Raw genomic sequence first — 22,997 nt, 5'->3', positions numbered from 1 at the left:
TGTTAGAGTACTAAATACTCATGTAATTTCTAAATGTTATTTTATTAATTGTAACTTTCTAATTTTTCCAGATTCCTTTGCTATAAAGTAGTGTCAGTGAACCGAGAGCATGCGTGGTACCTATCATACACAACAGAAAACTGTACATAAATTATTGTCATAACGAATAAACTTATTTTCATACCAAAATTTCTCTTCTTGATTAGGTAATGTTGTGAGGTGGATTGTTATAATTTCTTCCAGTGATTTGTCACCTTGACATATCTATGGGTTTTGATAGCTTAATCATTTGTATTACATTGGTCTCCAGTTTAGGAGAGGAATCGCCTCAATGATTCAAAAAGCTATCTTGATCCTTCTCGGCTTTGGCTACTTTTAGGGTACGCGAGGTGTCCGTTCACCAATCAAGGGATGAATATACCGCGCGGTATTCCGCTGTTTTGATTTTTGACTTTGGAACAACCAAATGTCCATTGTGCTTAGGCTGCTAAACAATATATTGAAGGGGTTGATAGAGCTATAAAATTTTATCAGCCGCTGTGCGTAGAACATGTGCTCCGGATACTTAGCCACCGCCTTGTCTGAAGCACGATGCTGGTTGAGGTGGAAATATGTTTAAGTAGACTTAGGAGAGGCTGATAAACCGAAACATGGGACCAGACTATGAAGTCAACAATTCATGAAATAATTGCTCTAGGACATTAGTTGGTGAGGGCTACCTGGTTAGTTGTCTGCACATTTAGTAATTATAGACTCCGGGTGATTTGAGTTAGGACCGATCACAATGACATAGGTGCACTCACTCCCTACTTTTCTCTCAATGTTGATCTTCGTGATTGTTCCATATTTTTTCACATTTATCCTTATTTTGAAATTATATCCTCCAATATTTAACCACTTGCAGTAGTATCGGCACTATTATTTTAACTCCCTTGCTATTTATCGCAACTACACCACGTCATGGTAATGTGGCGCAGCAACCTGCACTGACGCACTCCAGTGCCTTGATGTATATTGGTCAGAAACCACTGACCATGCTTCCCTAGGTTTTGGATGTTGATTTCTATTAACTTTCATTGCCTGAAATCGGTCTTAGGTAATTCCTCCAAGGATCTGCAATTCTTTTATTTATTGTGCGTAAAGATAAATCCTATGCAATCGCCTACGTTCATTTGGATATACCTGCAATTTATCCGTTCAAAGTTGTTCTACTCGTACCCTGTATAAATGTACGGTCTAAATTTATACGAATGTAGTCTTATTTGAAATTATCTTTGCTCGCTTGCGGTTCGGTGACTAATAAAGGAAATTCGAGCCTTAGACGGCAGTAGTGTTAAGTCAGTCATTTGCAAAGGAGAACCTGGGACATATGATTATTGGTTCAAGTTGCCATACCATATTAGCACAATGAAATAAAATTCTCTTTATACAAATCCCAAAGTAATAGTAGTAACAGTATCAGTAGTTGCACGTATTAAAGAAGGAAAACAGGTATAAGGAAATCCCAATAACTAGATTCTATAGAAGCAAGGAAAGTGAATGGACGTGCACCAATGCAAGCGATAGTCACGGGGACCTCAACCAGATAGTCTACACTTATTAACAAGGCTAAATTCAATTATCAACAACTTCGTGGACTGATGTCATGTTTTGGTTTGACCACCCCTAGCGCTTTTTTCCAGCCTACTCTCACACCAGAAAACATCGCCCATCGAAGTAGGCATTGTTTAAGGATTCGTAACACATTCCAACCATCACATTTGATGAAGATTTACCACCTTGTCAATTGATTTCTTATCTAATACCCTGTTTCTAACCGAGTTATTACTAACTCTGTTACCTCAAAATATATGAGCAGTGCTTCAGGAACACCTATGACCTAGCATCAGTAATCTATGAATATCCTCTACTCTTAATGGCCATGTTTCACACCTATAAATTATAACAGCTTTCTGCGTAGCAGGGAGCTTGCCCTTTGGTTGGCAGACGGATCTCCTCCCTACACAAATTGGCGAAACCCAATCGAGCCTCCTTAAACAGTGCCAAGATTTCATCGGACACCATTCTATCAGGATTGATGAGACTCGCATGATAAATGAAGCGGTCGATGCGTTCAACTACTTTATCATTAATTCAGAGGCTGACGCAACCTATCTAGAAGTAACATTTTGATTTCATCAAGTGTTAATAGGAATAGTATAGTCAGTTAGATGTTAAGGCACATTATAGGTATTCATTGAAAAGAAAATCGCTCGAGTTTTTTTTTTACATATCATCGTGATACATACAAATTTGATACGGATATATAAACTAAACAACACAGACGGCATCGAGTGTCTATCTTTCCTGCGCCGCCAACTGCTATCATTAACGTACACTGAACTTTAAATATTATGTTTCAGTAGCAGTTATATAGTTTAACTAACAGGTGTAGTATCTTACTACCTCTATATAAGTCTTAACAGTTTGGGACGCTAAGTGACTGTTTTGTAATTGGTGATTCGACTGCACACGCTTGATAATTTTGAGATACTATTAGTTGTGGCATTACATACCCACAAAACAACCAAGTATACAAATGTCGTAACATTGTTTGATAAACATGTTTTCTGTGAACCGGTAAGTTGCTAAGATGTACACAAGTGTTAAGAATCAAACTAAAAATTTAAATAAACCAGTTACTTATCTAGTGGCAAGCAACTGGTCATAATAACAGTTATCATGATACGAAAATTTTAAACTTCAGCACATCTTTCTAAACTAGTATTCAGAGTTATATCGAAATTCGGTTTCAAAACAAATCACAGCGTTATATCGCTGAACAGTCGTTCGTCAAATGAGCTTACGTAAAATTGCTCTTGAGCTTGTTGCGAAATTTACGCACTTGATTAGTTGTTCCATGATTGTCAGATATAGTAGTAGCTCGAAAACAGTAAGAATAACTATTTTTAAGCAAGGGTAGATGAGCGGTAGCCTTTTTGTCTGGTTGCACTCTATCATGATTTATACTGCTTGAACTCTTCGAAAGTGGTTTTGACATGAGTTATAAGCTTCTAAGCTCGAAGCAGAATCATATTATCCTTATATTATTTGTTTATTATTTAGATATGCCATTAAATTTCTTCTGTTTATTTCGAATTGCTGTGTACGTTAATCTTCTTGTATTTTTAGGGATGGGGATACCTCTTACAGTGTCCGCCGACTCCACAGGTTACATTCCAAATAGATCTCGAGTTCTTCCTCCATTAAGAGGAAGCTTTCCGTTAGATCATCATGGCGTATGTAAAGTTGCTATGTTGGAATGGACTCAATGTATGAAGAAGAATCATTGGAATAATTCTTTATGTAGATCTGAAGCAGCCGGTTACTTACGTTGTCGAGCAGAGAACAATTTAATGGATCCCAATGAAATTTCCTTGCTTGGATTCACCGAAGAAGAATGGAATCAAGCTAATAAACATTTCCAAAGTAAAACGTAACCACTTTTTTGATTTCGTAGACAAATAATTAGGTACAACTCGTATTTTAAAAAATGCAAGTTATATATATTTATTTATTTATTTTTTTTTTCATAGTAGTCTGCGGACTATACTTTTAGGGACAAAACACAAATAAATATTGTTCAAAGCTAGTTATGATATTAGTGAAACATCGGAAAAGTAAGTACCGAACAAAACAACAGTATTGCAACAGAAATAAACAACGAAAAAGCAACATTAAGACTGAAACATTTGTCATCTGAAGGGAAAAGATGCTTTTTTGAACGTGAATTATTATTAAGTTGTTTAAGTTAAAAGCTTTCGAGCAGACGTTGGAGCTAGCAAAAGTAGTAATCCTTCTAGTTTTTCCAATAGATAATTGATTGGACTGAAAAACCAGTTGAGAGTCTGTGAAAGAAGGAAAATTAGTTGGTTTCAGAATCTAAGCGGTAGTGTCCATCAATGAAACTGAACGAAACGTCAAGTTAAATTGTTTACTATACTGTAAGCCCACATAATCTAAGAATTATTAATACATAGAAAATACCATAAAAATAAATAAAAGGGCAACTGAACAAACTACTAATATTTTAGATATAAGGTAAATAATCGCATCCATTACGTGATCAGTCGTATCCAATGTTGTGTAATAAAACAGTTGATTGACTTTATCATGTAAGTAGTTTAAAAATAGAAAATGTGTAATTGAACGTTTTCTGTTGTTTCTCTAGTACTGATATTGAGACTTCAAATACTAGTGGCGATTATGCTTAACTTATAGTACCGTTTAGGCATAAAAAAATCACTTTTGAAAAGTTATTTGTACTCACCTTACTAGAAAGTGATCCCATTTGTTCAGGATAAACATGAGTTAAACATGTAAGTATAGCTGTTAAAGAGCATAGAGTTGCAATAAATAGAATAAAAAATGGCACATCTTTTTTCGGATACACAGATAGTGTATGAAAACCTAAATATGAAAATAGAACGCAAAGGAAATTTGTTATGATAGATATGTATTTGTTTTAAAGTTATGGGTATGTACAAAAAGACACATGCCATTTCAGATTAAATAAAGTTTCCTACACATGGTAATAAATCTAAAGCTTTACAGTGGTTGTTATTGCAAAAGAATACAGGTGCATTACTTGTTATTTTAACGATAATATTTTCTATACACTTTTAGGCATAAATTCTAATTTAATGATATCGAGCTTACAATTAAAGTTCACTTAACGCATTTTAACACAAAACTTGTTTATCATATATTTTAATATAAAAAGGAATGTACAACTTTCTAACATGGAATCTCCTAAAAGATTAGTTCTTCCATTGAAATATTTGTTTTTGTTCTTAGTATGATATTTTCTGCTGTAACATAGTTGCTTTTAGTCCATGGCAAATATTTTGTTTGGTAATCCACTAACGAGAACTTCGCTCTAATTCCAGAATTGGTGATCTTTTTATTTTACCAAGCAGGAGAGATTATTTCTGGTTCTTACTTGTAATGAAAAATAGGAAGCTACGTTTCTAACCAATAATATTTATCATCACCTGTTGTGAAAACTCCAGTCACTTTAATACAACCAAGTTTTTTGGAAGTAACGAAAAATTTATATTTTTACTTCAACTTCATTGGTCGAAGCACTTAGACATAAACACCTAACACATAAAAGCCTGAACATATTTTAGTACGTTAGGAATGGTAGCGCTAGTCAAAAGCTAGAACTCTCAACATCTCGTCTTTATAGGAGGAAGGTACGTTAGTTGTTTCTCAGTAAAAAATGTGATTTTTTACGCCTTTTGTAATTTAATACTCCGATTTTGAGCTGTAAGGTCAACTTTCCAATAAAACAAAGTATATTTCCATAATCAGTGACAAAAGGGTTTTTTCCAATTTCCAACCCGTAAATTGGATTTGAATTTTAGAAAGTAGGGCACAATATCATTAATAAAACTAAGAACATGATTTACAGACTTAATCTAATAGAATTAAGCCAATTCTTTTACCAATTATAACTATTTTTTACGTGTTGCTTAACCTATTTCTAATTGTTCTGTATTCGATAATAATATCTGCATTTACTGCGAAAGAAGTAGCAACATTAGATAGTAACTTCCGATCAAAGGCTAATTCATAAATGATTGTTCTCATAAACGTTTAGGATTATAATGCTAGCTGGTTGAAAGAAAACACATCAAACAATACCGTGTTTTCTACAAGAGGATTTAACAAGTGACCTATAAAAGAACTCTCAATTGAATTCAACCACGTAAACGATGTAGTTCACCAAACATATTTTGATATCATTTATGAGACTAGAACGACAAAACAAAAACAAAGCATTCATACTTGGTAAAAGTTCTCGATCAGTTGCTGTAGTTGAATGGGGATATGGATAAAAGAGGTTTCCTTTTTCTAGAGGATATGGAATGAGTCGAAAAGTTCCCTCCCATGTACAATATAATAAATTAATTGCACCTTCTACAGCCTTCCAATGAGCTAAATGAAAAAATGCATAGGCAATGGCTTCAGAATCGCCACGTTTTAAAATGTGCTCTGTAGGCAATATTAGAGGTTTCATTTCAAGAAGATACTGAAAGGGAATTAAAATGAAACAAATCCAACGAAGTAAATAGATGACTTTTTTATCTTAAAGTAATATAGATTCGTAATATGGTGTTTCGATTGATTTATTCTTTCATAAGTCTTACCCAGAATAAATACTACGAAGTGCTTCTTGATTATTATCAATATCGAGAGATATCTTTTTGTCTTTGCTAAGAAATAAATAATAGGAGTAAATGTTAAAACGGGAATTAGCATCGCGGGAGTTTTGTATTTAGTTAAGTTGCGAATTCTTCAATCTGAATAGACCAGGTTGATTAAAAGGCGCGTAAAAATACATCAAGGATTAACTACCACTTAATGGACAATACTTTCAAGTCACGAGTTTAATTATTAAGACAGTCATTTGATTTAGTCTAAGCATTATTACAGTAATAAATTCCTGATAACAATTTACCCTAAGAATATTTAAAATACAGAAAAATTAACTCTATTGAAATTTATCTAATCATCTCAGCTTACCTCAAATAGGATGAGAGGTGGCTTAAAACTAGTATGACAACAATCAAATAATTTTTGTGAGATTCTGAGGTGGATATGTTTTAGAAAACGCAACCAGTTCTGAACTTTCATCATCAATAAGTAACTAAATATACCGTGCTACAATTCTGTAGAAGGTTGGTAGATACTCACAATTATCTTTCATTTCAAGGTATGTGGTTAAAACATAATCAGTGTAAGGATGTATGTTTGGAAGCCCAGCGAAATCTAACGAGTGTTCCAAGGAGATTTTAAACGACACATTTTTAATTATTTGGTTATAGTTTATTTGCGATGTTTTCAGTTACGCGGAGTAAGATTAGAAACTAGTACATGAGTTTTTGCAACCTAGTATGATGAATAGTTCGAACTGTATTAACATGTTAGATATACATTATCATGAATGGGAAATATTTTATTCAAGTAGTTTGACTATAGCAGCAAACAGTAGGATGAAGTTCTATAAGCCATTAGATAAGAAAAATACAATTAGATGAAGATTGAAAACATAATTGATGTTATGTTTTTTTTAACAGGAATTCAATTTGCACTGATGATTCTCTGATTAGAGTAACTAACACGAAAATGAACAAGTCAACTGTAGCAACATGTTAGCTACACTTCTAGCATTTTCTTCAAAGCTAAAATGGAATCGTAGAAATTTAAGACTGGTACTAAACATCGTACAATGCTTCTAGCCAACTGTATCACGATACAGAATGTAAACAGTTCGGTTAAGTAAGCACTCGACAAATTTGTGGGAGTGTCAACAAAATACTCAACTTCATTGACAAGGTTTTTCAATGCTCTAACAGCATGTGATGACATTGTGCAAATAACAGGTATAATGTACAAATCTTTGTAAACAAAGAGCCAACAAATATTAACAACAGATTGCACTTGTTTAGTTGTTAATTTTTTTCAAACGATAAGCTCAATACGGATTTGTCTATCAACTCATTTACACATACCCTGACAGTTTCTTCTTGCTGTGATAATAGGGATGTAACAACTTGAACTGATATACACATGTCTGTGATGCGTATGACTAACTGATTACTCGCATGTTTGGATTTCGAATGATACTAACTGTAAGAGTTAGTAATACTGTCCGGGTGTCCAAACTAAAGTTGTTGAAGTGGAATATGAACCTGCAACGTAGTTACCAAAAGTCGAACGTCTAGGAAACTGGGCCACCGCTTTTTATGAAGTACAGTGTTTAAAACTAAGATTAGGAAGGACCCACATAACAGTGAACTCACTTTTGGCACATGTGGATTAAATTCAACAGCCCGATGAATAGCTTCAACAGCACTCAGTTCAGCTGCATTCAAACCCCTACGTGACGCTAAGTCCGGAGAAAATCTAAATAAATATTTATAACATGAGATTTTAGTTCGATAAATGAGTAATTTGCCAATAACAATGATTACGTATAAAAGGTGAAGCGGTTACTATCAATCTATTCCCCATGACTTTTCGAATTCCGCTCCAAAACCTTTATATCTACGAACTAATTCTTCCTGTATTTGATCCTTATACACAATCTTTCTTTTATATATTACAACCATTGAAGTAATTGCTTCTAAGAACTAGCTGTTCATCTTGTTGTGCTAATGAGGTGTGGCAACTTGGACCGGTGCATATAAGTACATAGTACTACGTTGCAGCTGACTGACTGACCAAAACCCATTACCCGTTAGCTTTGATCCAACTGGTCGGCTTCAGGCCATTCATATAGTTCAGTTTTGACAAAATAGTTTTGCCACTTCAAACGCAACTAGCAGCTTATTATTCAAAATAATACTGTCGCCGATTCGATTGCCTTTTTATTGATCTTGTAAGTTGCAAACGCATAGTGACTACCAAAGTCCACGTAACAGCCACATTGAAAACGATGTACAGCTAAGCGATATAACAAAGAGAAACTTACTTTTCAGATACTTGTCTGGCTTTAAGCAAAGCTGCAGTGTAACATATAGTAGCTGATTTCGGATAGTTGATATCTGGAAAAGGATAGAAATGATGCGAATTAAAACTAGGTTAGTCTGAAGTACTATCAAAAAATTATCAATAGAATTCAGAACGATAACATCAACAAACAATGAACAGGACGTTGGAAATATACCTTTCAAATTAAAACGGATCGAATTGCGAAAGAAGTGTTAAGAATTATGTTACATTCACCATTTAAAGAAAGATTAAGAATGAATGGGTCTACTTTACCTACAATCGATTTTAGGCAGCATCCATAACATATGATTACGATTGCATAGCGGAGCTAATATCGCCTGGATTTAAGAACATAGATCACAGAAAGGGTTAAGGACTTAATAGATTAACATAACGTATTGATCTGACCGCACCCACTTTCGGAAATTAATTTTTGTGGAAATTTAGCATATTTTCCAATCACTTCAGTTAGTCAAGCTTCATAATATTTTTGTTCTTAAAGTGCTATGGAGAAACCAAAAAACTGTAGAATCAAATAGTCAATAAATTAAATCAGATATAAATAAACGTGTTCGATTAAAAAGTCTTTAGAAGATTTATGTGTCCCCTTTAGTAGATCTTGTAACCTCTAAAAATGACATGAAATTTATCAATCAGTGGGGTCAAGAAACACGACAGCTACTAAGTTTTTAAGTGTGCTTATGCTCTTAGACCCAAAAAAAGAGTTTTTGTTTCTAAATGTATATGTCAGGTTTTAGACCAATCTGATTTCCTAGGGTTTGATCACTGCGAGATCTATCAAAAAGCTGAATAACAATAACAGTTGATGTTCTAACCATAACACTAGTCATTTTATTTGGTGTACCTTTCAGAAAAACTCCTATACTTTTTCTAATACTTGAGAAATTGAAAATGGTGAAGTCTTACGGAATTATTTCTAGCTCTCCAAATCCAGATATTATCTTATTCAACAGACGGTGATGCAGGATGAGAATAACCATTAACTTGGTAGTGGTCTTCGAGTTACATTAGCCTTTATTAGCTTTTTAGGCTAGGTTGCCAACAGATGTCAATGCAGTTTTCGCAACAGATAAGACTTCCTCAAAATCTAGGACGCAGAATCAGTCTATGAGATTAACGATTGTTGGTTTGAGTGGAGTCCGGAGATTGATTTCCTGGTTAAAGTTCATCCCAAGGTCGAAGAATGAAGTTAGAGATCCTAGGTGATCACTGAAAATCGATCCCAGTAATGTTGTTACGTACTTTACTTTTCTCCTATCCTATACTTTCAAAGAGCTTCTACTGGTCTTGTAGAAGTACTATACATTCAGAAAATGTAAATTACATGCACTAATTATAGAAACTAATTGAGAACTGATTAGGTGTGATTTGAACAGGTTGTGTGTCGTCGCACAGCAAGACGGTGTGTGTCAGAGTAGCAGATTTACATTACCGCTTCAATTCGTTGGAGATGTTTACAAAATGACATCGATGCCAAAACTGTAGAGAAGTGTTGCATATAGGGAGACCCTGCGTAAAAGTCAGTCAAATGCAACGCAGAAAGCAGCATATATGTGCATCGGTTCAAGTTGTCATCCCACATTAGCACAAGGGGATGAAATTATTAAGAATGAACTTAGAGTAGAACCAGCAAAAGTATCAGAAGTAGTACTCTATCGAACTTATTGTTAAGCTAAAACAGAAGAGGGGGGATGGTGTATGCACCTACCCTGTTTGAAAGATGTGTGTGCAGAGCCTTCGAGATGCTAAAAATAAAATTATACAATTTCTTTGTAAAGATAGGAACGGAGATTTTTTTATTCCGAGATGATAGAACAATCTATTACTCAAAAGTTTACGAACAAGCTAGTCGGTCTCTTGACTACAAATTCTCCATTATCCCCAAAAAAAGCTGAGAGTTAGTCGTTTAAGACCGATGATCTTCCATCAGTTGAAATTCTTTGTGGATCTCCACTTTGTTGTGTGGGTCAGTAGTCACCATTCAAGAAGTATATCAGAAAGTGCTCGATGTTGGTGAGGCAACAAACCATTTAAATTATTCTTAGTATAGTTCTGTCCAGTGCTCGAGTTGTTCTGTAGGTAGGAAAGGCTAACCCTCATTCCAAGGTAACAGTTACGATGGAGATATTACTTAGGCAAATTAAGCCAAATGAACACTATATAGTATACAGTTTAAAAAAATACTACAATATCTACTGATCTTCCGAGTATTCATCACATAACTAAAATATATGAGCATAATCTTACTTTCAAACAACCTACCATCGTATTTAGCTAGGAAAGCCTGAGCGTCAGCATATTGTTGGGCAGCTAAGTAGCATTCAATAAGATTTTCATGGATATTGAAAAGATTTAAATTTGGATATTCCTTTATGAGCTAAAATTAGCATAGATTTTGAGTTGAAATTAGCTATAATGGGCGATTTCGTAATATATATATTGAATAATACTTAACATATGATAGAAAGAACAGTCTATCGCAAGTATGTTAATGGCTGTGAAGGACGAGTATATTAATGTAATAGTGCCTGGTATATTAAAACAATATGGATTAATCTGCTCTTAAAAACAAAATTCAGTGATTAAGTTTAAAAACCACTAGATATAAAAAGAGAAATCTCGTGCAGTAAACCCACTTTTAGATAGGTCTGAAACCCTCATGCACCCCGTGAGATACAGTTAGATAAGAGATAAATAATTTTAAAGGATTGTATAGGGATTTTTAGTCGGGTCTCAACTACCAGTGTAAGTGTATTGGCTGACCTGTCTGTAGAGTTAATTCTCCGATATGACACTTTGTTTGAAGCATGAGTATTAAAGAAGTCAATTTTACGGTTCAATAGTAACCACTAGCTGGAAATATAAATATATGAAGCTAAAAGCGAGCAACTGACAAAATAAATAGAAGAAAATCTATAGAACAAATCCAGATTAACAGCTAAGAGAATGTGATAAGACATATAGATGATTTATGATTTCGACACGGACTGTGGTAGGATTTTCCGTCGAAGTGAACCTTAAGAAGAAACATAACTACTGTTGTTTGTACGGACCTACAGATATGATCACACAGGCCGAGACAATTCTTCGACGTTTTCTGAATACAGACTTTTAGTTAGCAAGTGTTTTCAACTTTGTAGTGTAATCTCTTTATATTTCAAGCCACACTGTTGATTCTGTGAGTTCGGGAAGTTACTTCTTGGGTAGATTATTTTCAGTATCATCCACCCAACGGTGAGAAGAAAGGTGGAATACTTATCCATGAAAAATATCCAACTTTCACCACACCATAACAATCTTCAACGTAACTTCAGCCGAAGATTTTAGACGTTTTTCAAATGACTTATCTGGTGTAGAATAACTTGAAGAAACACTATATCCGGTGAACATCACATGATTAGGCTGTACAGATACACAAAACTGATTACCACTTTTAAGTAGAAACTTAAGTAATGATATGAAAAGAAGCAAAAGTGATTCGAATAGGATTTTAATCCAATTTTATGTATTTAGTCTTCAAAGAAAGTAATGGCAAAAAAGGTCATTGAGCTGTGATAATTTGAAATAAAGCATAACATTTATTAGTCCAGTTTTAATTTGATTTCCAAACAATAGCTGACATCAATTTCAAATACTTTAAATTTGAAAATAGATAAAAAAGGAATAATAAATGCAATTTAGAGTGATGAATAAAAACTGTGGTGTAAGAATAAAATATGATATGTTAAGAAAAACTGGTGGATATATATATATTTTTTTTTTCATTATACGGCTTAAAACACCTTGTGAAGAAGGAATAAAATTATCGGTTCGAGCACCCAGGCAGTATCCAGCCCACACAAACAAAATGACTTGTCTGGAGCATACGTATTCGGTGCCCCTTTGTACAATGGTCTTGAGTGCTGTTAGAGGTACAATAATTACGTGTTCAAATCAATCAAGCAAACAAATGATAAACAAGGACACCTTATTTAAAACAAGGCAGTTTTTGAAACCATGAAACCAATATATATTCTGAATTCGACTCACTTCTGCAGAGAAAATTGAAGACAAAACCAGATGTTAGTTATATGAAGAAATTTCCTAATGAATGATTATAATTTTTCTGTTTATATAATACGCTTATTCATCTAAGCACCGCTGACATTGATTTCCTAACATAAAGGATAGTTTTATCTGAATGACCGAAACATTTATAATCAGTCAGTCAGCTACGACGTAGGACCAGGCACATATATGCATCGGTCCGAGTTGCTACACCTCGTTAGCACAACAAGATCAACACCAAATTCATAGAAGTAGTCACTTCAATGGTAGTAATGTGCAAAAGAAAGGTTGTGTATAAGGATATAATACAAAAAGAAAGAACTAGATCGTAGAAAGAAAGACATGAAGCAATTTTAATCTCATGGTTTAAGTGAAGACAAACAGTGTATACACCTACGCCATTGTGATCGATTCTGAACCATGTCACATAGAGTCTCTAACTATTGGTTATGATAGTGACGCGGACCCCAACCAAGTAGTCTGAATCTGTCAACATGACTCATACCAGAATTTGGCGACTTCAAGCACTGATGCCAATTTAATGAGCAAACTTCCACAAGGCTACTTGACGAGAAAAATATTTTTTTATAATACAAAAATGATAATCTGGTGCCTCTTTGTACGAATATTTGTGTTCAAGTAAATAAAAAATAGACGGATATCTCGCCATCTGCATTGTTGACATAAGTTGGCAAAAGCCAAATGAGCTTTCTTATTCGTGAAGAGATTTCTTCACACACCCATCCATTAGGGTTGATCAAACTTCCAAGATAAGTGACGCTATCGACGTGTTGGACTACTCTACTCCTTATCCTTAATTCAGGTGCTGACGCAGGCCAGTCCTGGAGCAACAACTTGCATCTAGAGGAGGAGAAACGTATTTCAAACACCCTGGCATTGTTGCTCAATTCTACCAAAACTCTGCATTTTACCAGAGTCTTCACCAAACAAGACTATGTCATCTGCGTATTCTAAGTCAATAAGTGCACCGCCTCCTGGTAGGAGATCAATTCCTGAAAATTCAGTCGACGAGAACGTTATTTCCAGCAATGGGTCTATTGTGAAATTAAACAGCAATGGGGATAGTGGACAGCCTTGTTTGACACCACTTGAGGTTGCAAAGTCACATGACAGCTCTGACTCGACTGGTAGTGTTCGAGTAAAGAGCCTTCACAAGGTTTATGTACTTCTGAGGTGCACGTTTTAATGACAGACACTGCCACAGAACTTCTCGGTCTACACAGTCAAATGATGCTTTCAAGTCAAGAAAAACTATCATTGTCGGACGCCGATAAGCATGCTTGCGTTCTAGAACCTGACGAATAGTGAATATATGGTCGATGCAGGCACAACCAGGTCTCAAGCCAATCTGATTTTCTCGGGTTTGCATTTCACGAGTCTTTGTTAGGCTTTCAATAATTATTGAGGCTAGTATTTTAGATGCTATATTAGTCAAACTAATCCCTCTATGGTTATTATAGGATGATTTTGACCCCTTTTTATATATTGGGACAATCAGTGATTGCGACCAGTCAGATGGAATTACGTCCAACTCGCAGATTTTAGCTAAAATATTAGTCAACCTAATCGCTGAAACTGGACCACGATACTTAAAGATCTTTGGTGTCAATCCACCTGGACCAGCTTCCCTTCTTCGTTTCAGATTAGCTATAGCCTTTTGAACTCCAGCTAGAGCCGGAGAACCTACTTCAATGTTCCATTATACTGTTTACGAATGGTGGGTAGTTGTACAGTAGTAGTGTTCTGTCCATCGTTCTTAACGTCTGTGCTGAGAGCAGATAAGAGTCTCATCTTTTTCCGAGATTGTCTCGCTCACATTTGACTTCTTAATTCCGGTTACTTTTATTAGTCTGGAGAGTTGTCTGGTGTTGTCTACAGCCACCGCCCTTTCCATCTCTTTTAATTTTGTTGCCCACCACTTTTCACGACTGTTCCGTACACTTTTGGTTAGTGTAGATCTGATTTGCTTCCGCTCTTCATCGTGTTTGGAGCCTGATGGGATGAGTTTATGAGAATCCATCAATGCAACAGACTTAGTAGAAATCCACTGGTTTTTCGTAACTCTTCGGTTCAGATCACTAATCGACGTCGCCGCTGTTTTCACAGCTGTTTGTATATCTTTCTAAGCAACATCTGGATCAGCCTCGTTTTCAGAGTCGCCCAAAAATGATCTCAGTTCTTCCGGGAATCTACTTTTGCCTTTCTTGTCATTGAATTCAACTCTAATGGGTCTTCTTGATGCAGCTTTTCTGCTTCCAGTGAGGGGCAAACAAATGCGTGCCCGTATTAGAGTATGATCAGAGTCCAAACAGGTATTCCAGAACGAGTGACAGTCTCCTATCAAGCCTCTCCAATGATGAATGATGGCAATATGGTCTATTTGAGTCCATCGTTGGTTTGGTGCAGGAGATCGCCATGTTAGACGATGTCTCTCCTTATGCTTAAAATTAGTGCTTCCTAAAAATAAACGATTATCTTAGCACAATTACAGCAGACGATCACCACTGTCTGTTCACTGAGTCGGATTACTAAAATACCCACTTAAATGTCTTTCTGTTTAGTTTAAGCTACATAAATGGGGAATAAAGTCGCCTACTACAAGTACTATGTCTGAGCGCTTAGCTTTTTGAAGAAGTTCAGAGAGATTTCTGTAAAAGTCATCTTTCACTTCATCCGGGCTGCAGTCAGTGGGAGCGTAGGCAGAAACGACGAAAAGGCAACGACATGTGTCCCTACCCTTCCAACTTCTTACGTAGCCATTTAGCCGGACAGCACACAGGCGACTGTTAGAGGGGATCCATTCTAATAGTGCTTGTTCTGCTCTCGTACTAAGTGTTATGCCTACACCTGCAAGTCCACGAGAACTATCCATCGGGTCGCCAGATACACGGAGGGTGTATTTCGTTGGCTGTTCATTTTGGCGAGGTGAGGTCAAGTGAATGACTACACTAGGATCCCGTATGCGTGTTTCGGAGACACAGCATACATCAATCGTACGAGATCGTTTGAGGAGGAAGTCGAAATAGGAAGTTTATTGTTGAAAGTCGAAGTAGGAGGAAATCAGTGGTTTTGATGGCTGTTAAAGGTATGAGGGTGGTTATCACTTGCCAGTTGCCCACACCGTGAAACGGTTCTTCTAGAGGTACCTGAAAAGGAGATTGGATTAGAAGTGGTTTTAGTGACCTGAGAGCGTGACTACAGTGATAAAGGGACAACTGTTTGATCATTTTGTGAGTAATTTTCGTGTTATCTCAATACTTGTTGGGACCTTACCGCCGGAGACGGATATCCGTGGGATAAGGTGGGGTGTGCATTTTTAGAGTCGATCTTTTCTTACCCTACTCCTCCTTGTGGAAGGCAGCATCGCTGGTATGCTGTCTGTCTGAAGAAAACACCTTACTGCCGTCACACCTCTGTACAGTCAGCAGTAAGACTTCTCCTTCGGACTTTGGGTTTGCTGCTTTTATTCTTACCGCTCTTCAACGGATCTACCTGGCATGTTAGGACCTTGAGGAACGATTGTCCAAGCCAGTATAGCTCGATTGGTTCATCACGATAGGCATGCCCGACCACCAAATCAAGATAGCAGCAACAGTCGGGAAAAGAGTTCATAGTAATATCTTACTATGCATACTGCAATGATACGAGTCATTTGAAGTATCGCAATTAGCGCGATTTATCTGGAAGACGCACTTATTTCTATTTTTCTGAATGAGTATCATTCCCTTTAAATCTTCAGGAACTTACTTCTTACCTAGAAATATTGATGCATTTTGTTTTTGCATTTTACGTTATTGATTGAAAGTAAAAAGTTAAACTAACAGACTTAAGGTAGGTCAACCTAATCAATCTAATTACAGAATGTTTGTACACTTAAATATAAAGAATACCGTTTACAAGTAGAAGAGTTTATGGCTACAGAAACTAAAGTGGGTGAGGACTTTCTTAACTAAAACCTGCACTCATTCTTTAACAGAATAAACGACCAAACCAAGTTCATTATTGATCTCTTGAATATATATTTCTCTGATTTGAAACATTGCAAGTGAACACTTATTTTTTAAGATATAAATCGTAGAAAACTGACCACAGGAAATAATGATGCATATTATCTAGAATTATTTTCTTAAAACAATAAGGAACACATACATCTTTCATCATTTTTATTGCTTCTTTCAATTTACCCAATTTCCTTGCACACATTGCAAGTCGACGTCGAATGAAAACAAATGCATGTATATCTCTCCGATACATTGATTCATGCGCTGGACTGTGGTTTTGAAGCTGTTGAGAACGACGAAGATTTGTCTCAGCAACTTTATATGCTTGTTTGTATACTTTTTCCACCTAGAAGAAAGATATATACAAGGATTAATGTTTAGCAGAAACATAGTATATTTACTTTAGTTTACTTAAAATAAACATCTCTGAATAAAGCAAGAAAATAAAGAAATTCGACATAAAAATTACACAAAGGAAATAGAAATTAATGACTAACCGCTAACTAGGTTATGTCTATTAGTATACAACTTCTGTGCCAGTCACCTCAATATAAAAATGTCACAAGGAATCATGTTTCGTGAGTTTCTATGTCACTGACTGGGCTGCCACTAAAAAAAGCATTTATTTCTTGAAACATCTAATCGCGATCTACAACTCTGTTGTACCCATGTTTCTCTGGTGGCCGCCGAAAATTCTCTTCATAATGTGATTAACATCTCTAAAACACATCTGAAAGGAAGTCGATTAGTTTGTCGTAGTACGTCAACAAATTAAAACCAACTGTAAATTTAGCTTCGAATTAACAACGTTATCAAGATACTTAGAATGAATTAGTGAATAAATAGTCAGACACGATGACAGCAAACAAGCAAGAAACAAAAATTTAATTGAAGGTCAGTTTCGAACGCAAGCAAACGATAAAAATTCACAGGCTGTTACAGTCACTATCAGAGGTTACGCAAATACGATTTTACATCAGAAAACTGAATTTCTACGTTAATGCAAAACGCATGTGAGGTCTGACTTATTTCAAACAAACTGGACTATTCTTTGTCCCAAATATTATATACCAATTGACAAGTTCATAGATTGACCGAAATACGAATTTCGGAATGGAAATCCACGTCTAAGTATGACAACTAACAGCTTGTTGTAAATGGTAAATACGTATTTATGTTCAGTTCAGATATTTTACTCCACCATACCAGTTTATCTACTAAAACTCATCTGTATTGTGCTATGACTGATTATTTCGAAGATTTAATTTACACTGCGTTTGTACTAGTAACCCCGCTTGGATGGTCGATATATAGTAAGTAACTAGTATTTATAAACGACATTTTAGAAATATTTACTAGAGTCCGGTGAATATTTAACATGGTATATCCTGAAACCGTGAACAGAGACTTATGATAATATTCATTCTTTTTCTGGATGTAAGAAACTGTGGATCACTAAGGCTTCACGGATAAATTAGCTTGTCTTGAATATACATAGACCAACAAAACCTTAAATGCAGATCCGCTAACAGTTTTTATGTCGAGAACAAACAACAGTGAGTAACGGAAATCAATGGTATTTAGAAGTAGTAACTTTTATGTCTACAGAAAAGGAGTGAATAGTCCTATACACCAAAAAATATAGTGAGTAAATAATACTAAGACAGATATCCTTCATTTTTTGGTGATATCACCTGGTGGTTTCTGTTTCTATGTGATAGTGGACCTGATGTTTCTGGAAAACTACGGCAAACCTATCACAGTAAAAGGACGACAACGCTGAAGAAATATACTGCTGCTAAGGTACTATTAGAGCATGCGAGAATACTCCAAAATGTATTACAGTTAGCTCCAAAGCATAAAATATTGGAAAACCCATAACTACCAAAGTTGGCAAGATAAATAGGCGAACCCAATAGTAATGTTAAACTAACGCTAAATGTTGACAGCTAGACGTGACTGGCAAGAGCTGTAAGAAAGCTGAGATTTATTTAAGGTATGAATAGTCTAAATCTTCGATGGCAAACAGTCGTGCTTAAATACGAGGAATATTCCCAGTAACAGCTGTTAGAAACGGACAAAACCTTTAATAAAACTTTCATCAACTCGTTTTAATACTCAAGAATAATTGGAGGTTGCGTATGGTTGTATATTATTAGTATTCCCGATGTTACATTAAACACGAAGGCAAATAACATATCAGTAAACCAGGGTGTTTGTAAGTTATACATTGAATGTAGTACCAGGGAAGTATGGATATGAAAACTAGAGATATTATATAAGAACCCATAAACTCACATCTACTATGTAGGAGCACTCCTCCTCTGCAAGCAAGATCATTGCAGTTGCACATTCTGGGTTCTTAGCCAAGGCCTCCTTCGTCTTTTTGATTCTTTCTTCGTGATTCCGCTCTCGCCATGAAAGTTGCATAACTTGAAAATTTTCGTACTAAAAAACAACATACTTTCATACTCAGGCTTTCCTCCATCTGCTTCACACGTGAAAAATGTCTGATGATCTTGGGCAGACAAGTTCATATCATAATACGTCAGGGGGTCACGACCTGTTTCGTGGAAGAACTTTCGATACTCCGCCCCCCTAAACAAACTATAAGGATTTCTCCACACCTTACACTCTAGAGGGGATGAAAAACAAGTAATAGCAAACCTTGTGTAGACGCTAGCGGACCATTAGAGTCCACACTATCACATTCATTATCTTCATCACTTCCACCGATGAGTGGGTATATGTGGGTCCACGAAATCTGTTCAATAAACGACTTTCCGTACTTTTTAAAGTACCACCACTCAAAAATCTAACTGTTAAAATAAATGGGAAATGTTTACCAAAATAAGCCCCGATATCAAGGAGCTTGTTCCCGTTAGAGCCACATAAAATTTGGGTGACAAAGTATTCAGAAACATTCTTACTACCAAAAAAGATATGAATAACAATGCACTTTATGGATTCAGGACGTACTTCAAACTGATTTGTTGATAGGTTACACTTGTCAAAATATATGGTGAGTAGATAATTAAAACTTGGAAGCAAAGAAACGCTTTTATAGGCATAAAAGATTATTCGTGATTTCCCGTCGATCTTACAACTATGGTAAAATAGGACTGACGGAACAGCTGGTGTTTTTCAAAATGCCGCAAATAGTTAACGCTTTCCCGTAATTTGACCATGAATGAAATTTTTTCTGACAGCAATACGACTTAACAATCCTTTAAAGTTGATAAGAAAGATTGTAATCCATCAAAAAATATTAGATAATGCATCGATATCACAAATATTCTGAGTCTTTTGGTAACCCTGTAGTGACCTGCTTTACTCGACGAGAACGCGATTGGTAAAATGGAAACAATTACTATTATAACCCAATTGCACAAGTGATTGTTTTGCTGTACTTGTTGCTGTTAAACTGTACCAAAATCACTTTTCGTTCAGTCGCCCGCCTTTTCCGTTCGAACTTTCTTACGCTCTGCCATTATTACCTGTACTCGTTGGCACGTCTCGGTATTCTTTCGATACCACAAGATCACCAATGAATATACTTTATCTGGACTAATTACAGCCTTCTGGTTTACGAGTTATCAAAGGAACCAAGTCGTTTTCTGGCGCGTAATCTTATTGTAGTGGTGATCATAGCCAACCGAGACTCGACGCCATCTTCAACCCTATAAACCTTTTCAAAATTTGGTCTACGATGCTTTCAGTATATGTTAACAGACAAATCTAAAAATAGATTTGTAATATGAGATTTATAAAACAAACCAACATTTACATTACAAATTTGGTACGCTATAACGTGCTAAAATTCTAGAGCCTAAAGTGATAAAACCACTCATGTAAATTTGTATCCTGGTCGTGTTTTCGTCTAACATAGTTCATGAAAAGACAATGTTTGAGAGATCTGGAGCGTTTTTCGTATATGTAAGACGTATACGACGCAAGCAAACAGAATATCTCCACAGTAATTTTCTTATTGGTAAGTGATCTCGCTTCTGATGTAATTTCTTACCCAAGTTAGCCTCTGCAAGATATATTATCCAACTCTAAGATTTAACACAGAATACTTAGCAACTTTCAGGAATGGAAGGTGAGGAGTGCTTGTGTTTTGTGGACTACAATTGTTCGGAAGCTCAGATGGAGATAATATCTAAACATTTGGAAGTAGGGAATCGTTCAGTAAATGTGTTTATAAGGTGATAGCAGAAAAGTTAAATTGTTTATGAAATTGTGAGTTAGTGAGTTCGTTACATGGTATTTTAGCACAATTTATTTCATATCATAATGCTCTATATGTTTCTTGACGACGCAAAATCCCTTAGGAAAATGGGCTATGGATGGTAACATTCGGTACTCTGATTGTCGAGTCTTCCCTATATGTGTACAATATAGTGACACTGATGCAGAATATTTGGTCCCCGAAATAAGTACTTAATTTAGATAGGAAGGGTCAAATGAAGCTATAAATCGCTGACTATTTTTTAAGGAATGCGTGTGGCGAGTATGAAATTTTATAGTCTCCTTTGTTGTTAGTACTGCGCTAAAAGAATCTGAAGATTGTAGATTTGTCGTGATGTGACTACCTTATATATAGGATCTTACGTGGAAGTCACTTCATTGACCACATTGACTCGTTCTATAGTAGTCATCAACAACATATGATGGAGAACACAATTAAACTGGAGATAGAACAATATATTTATTATGAATGAAAGAGATAAGTTACACAAGAATGACCACGCTTGCAAGGCCGAGCCATGTCTTTCGATTAGATTACGAATTGATATTACAGCCCTCCACATTATCAACCTATTCTTCGAATCTCGCTCGTTGATGCGCACTGCTGAGGAGTCCCACAGTAGGACGAAACGGCCGTCCAGTGCTTCCAGGTTTTTCATGGTGATCTAGCTTCAATCGACTCATTATTTCAACCATTAAAAATTCCTGTTAATTGACTATGCATTTTCCAAGTTATCTTATGTTCAGCTTTGAGGATTGTGTGATTAGAACCAGTACAACTACATGTATTACAACTGACTTTATAAATTTCGGAACAAATACATACAGAAGTGAATCCAAAAAATGTAACATGAATCTTGCTACGAAAGCTTGAGATATTTCGTATTGTGCGTCTTAACAACCACTTGTACCCTTCTTAATTCTCTCCCCAACTGGAAGTTGGCTTGTTCCTTTCCAAGCTCGGTTAATGCTGAACGTATCCGACCAACAGATATTCAGTATCTAGTGTCAACAACTAATTAAATATGCCTCTAAATTTTTGATGACTGTTTAATTAGTTATCCATGTTCTAGTTCCGCATAACGGAACTGCCTTGATGTTTGAACTTAAAATTCAGACTTCCATGTTGTGTAACAGTTTATCGCCTTCGAGATTTTATTCAGTAGTAAGGACTGTAGGTTATGTCGACAACCAAACAATCAATTCCTTGCTTAAACATCCACCATATTAATGTGGTCTGATGTGTCTGTAGACTATCCCTGTTGCATGTGACCTGCAAATTGAAGGACATTATCATCCTATTATATTGGCATGTCTCATAATTTTTATTCATTCCGATAAGACACGCAATGCTGGTCGAAACAGATAAAGAAAAAGCCAAGTTGTACTTGTTCTGATTATGGCCTTTACATAGAGTCTGGGGTAACCATTATCGCGTTTATAGTTCTAGTAGAATATCTGTAGGACAAATTAAATCCTATGAAGGTAAAAAATTGAAGTTCACGGTCAAAAGTGGGGAGAACGATATGGTCAAGTTGTTGCTGATAAGATGATGTTGTACGAGTCTACATTTGCTTCATGTGTAGTTGATGTTCCCTATGGATAGTACTGGATAAAAATGATATCTAAAGCTTTGGACATACCAAACAGAGATATCATATGGTTTGATTGTACCCCATGAGCTGTCGAAGTTTCAGACGAAATTTCGAAGGCCGTTTCGATGAAAGCGTTGGATTTAGATCTAGGCCAAACTATTTGATTCAGTATTGTCATGATATTGGTAAGGCTCCAATTGCTCATTGTGCATTGCTCGGACCAGAAGAAGGCTATGGAAAGTCATTAGATCTTTTTGAGTGAGTATCAGGTCGGAAGCACATCATAGCCCATACATTTATTGATAAGATGCTGAACATCCCTGCTGTTAATGGGACCGGTTCAGATAATTTAAGAAGGCTGTCTCGTGAGATGCATATTTTTGAGCTAACGCCCAGGCACATGAACTGTGTACTTAATTTGAATTCTATAAAGAATATCGAGAGTATGTCGCAAATGAATTTTGTAAGATGGGTAGAGGGACTCTACTTAAGTACCTTAGTGAATTTGTGATAGAGCAGT

At 35.9% G+C, this 22,997-nt stretch overlaps 1 protein-coding gene across 1 annotated transcript; it reads right to left on the bottom strand.

Annotated features, from left to right (window-relative positions):
- Nucleotides 1–3,785: 3,785 nt before the first annotated feature.
- On the bottom strand, nt 3,786–22,879 carry Smp_212540 (putative suppression of tumorigenicity; the record flags this gene model as incomplete). The annotated part of the gene is made up of 11 exons (XM_018799250.1): nt 3,786–3,887; nt 4,310–4,449; nt 5,833–6,076; nt 7,851–7,953; nt 8,522–8,594; nt 10,825–10,939; nt 16,780–16,977; nt 18,930–19,063; nt 19,096–19,266; nt 19,299–19,446; nt 22,772–22,879. 11 exons carry the CDS (start codon nt 22,877–22,879, stop codon nt 3,786–3,788), a joined length of 1,536 nt encoding a protein of 511 aa, XP_018651058.1.
- Between the last annotated feature and the right edge of the window lie 118 nt (nt 22,880–22,997).

Source organism: Schistosoma mansoni, chromosome 3 (genome assembly GCF_000237925.1).
Source record: "Schistosoma mansoni strain Puerto Rico chromosome 3, complete genome".
NCBI lineage: Eukaryota > Metazoa > Platyhelminthes > Trematoda > Strigeidida > Schistosomatidae > Schistosoma > Schistosoma mansoni.
The sequence above is the reverse complement of the archived record's forward strand: the minus strand, read 5'-3'. Positions and strand labels throughout refer to the sequence as shown.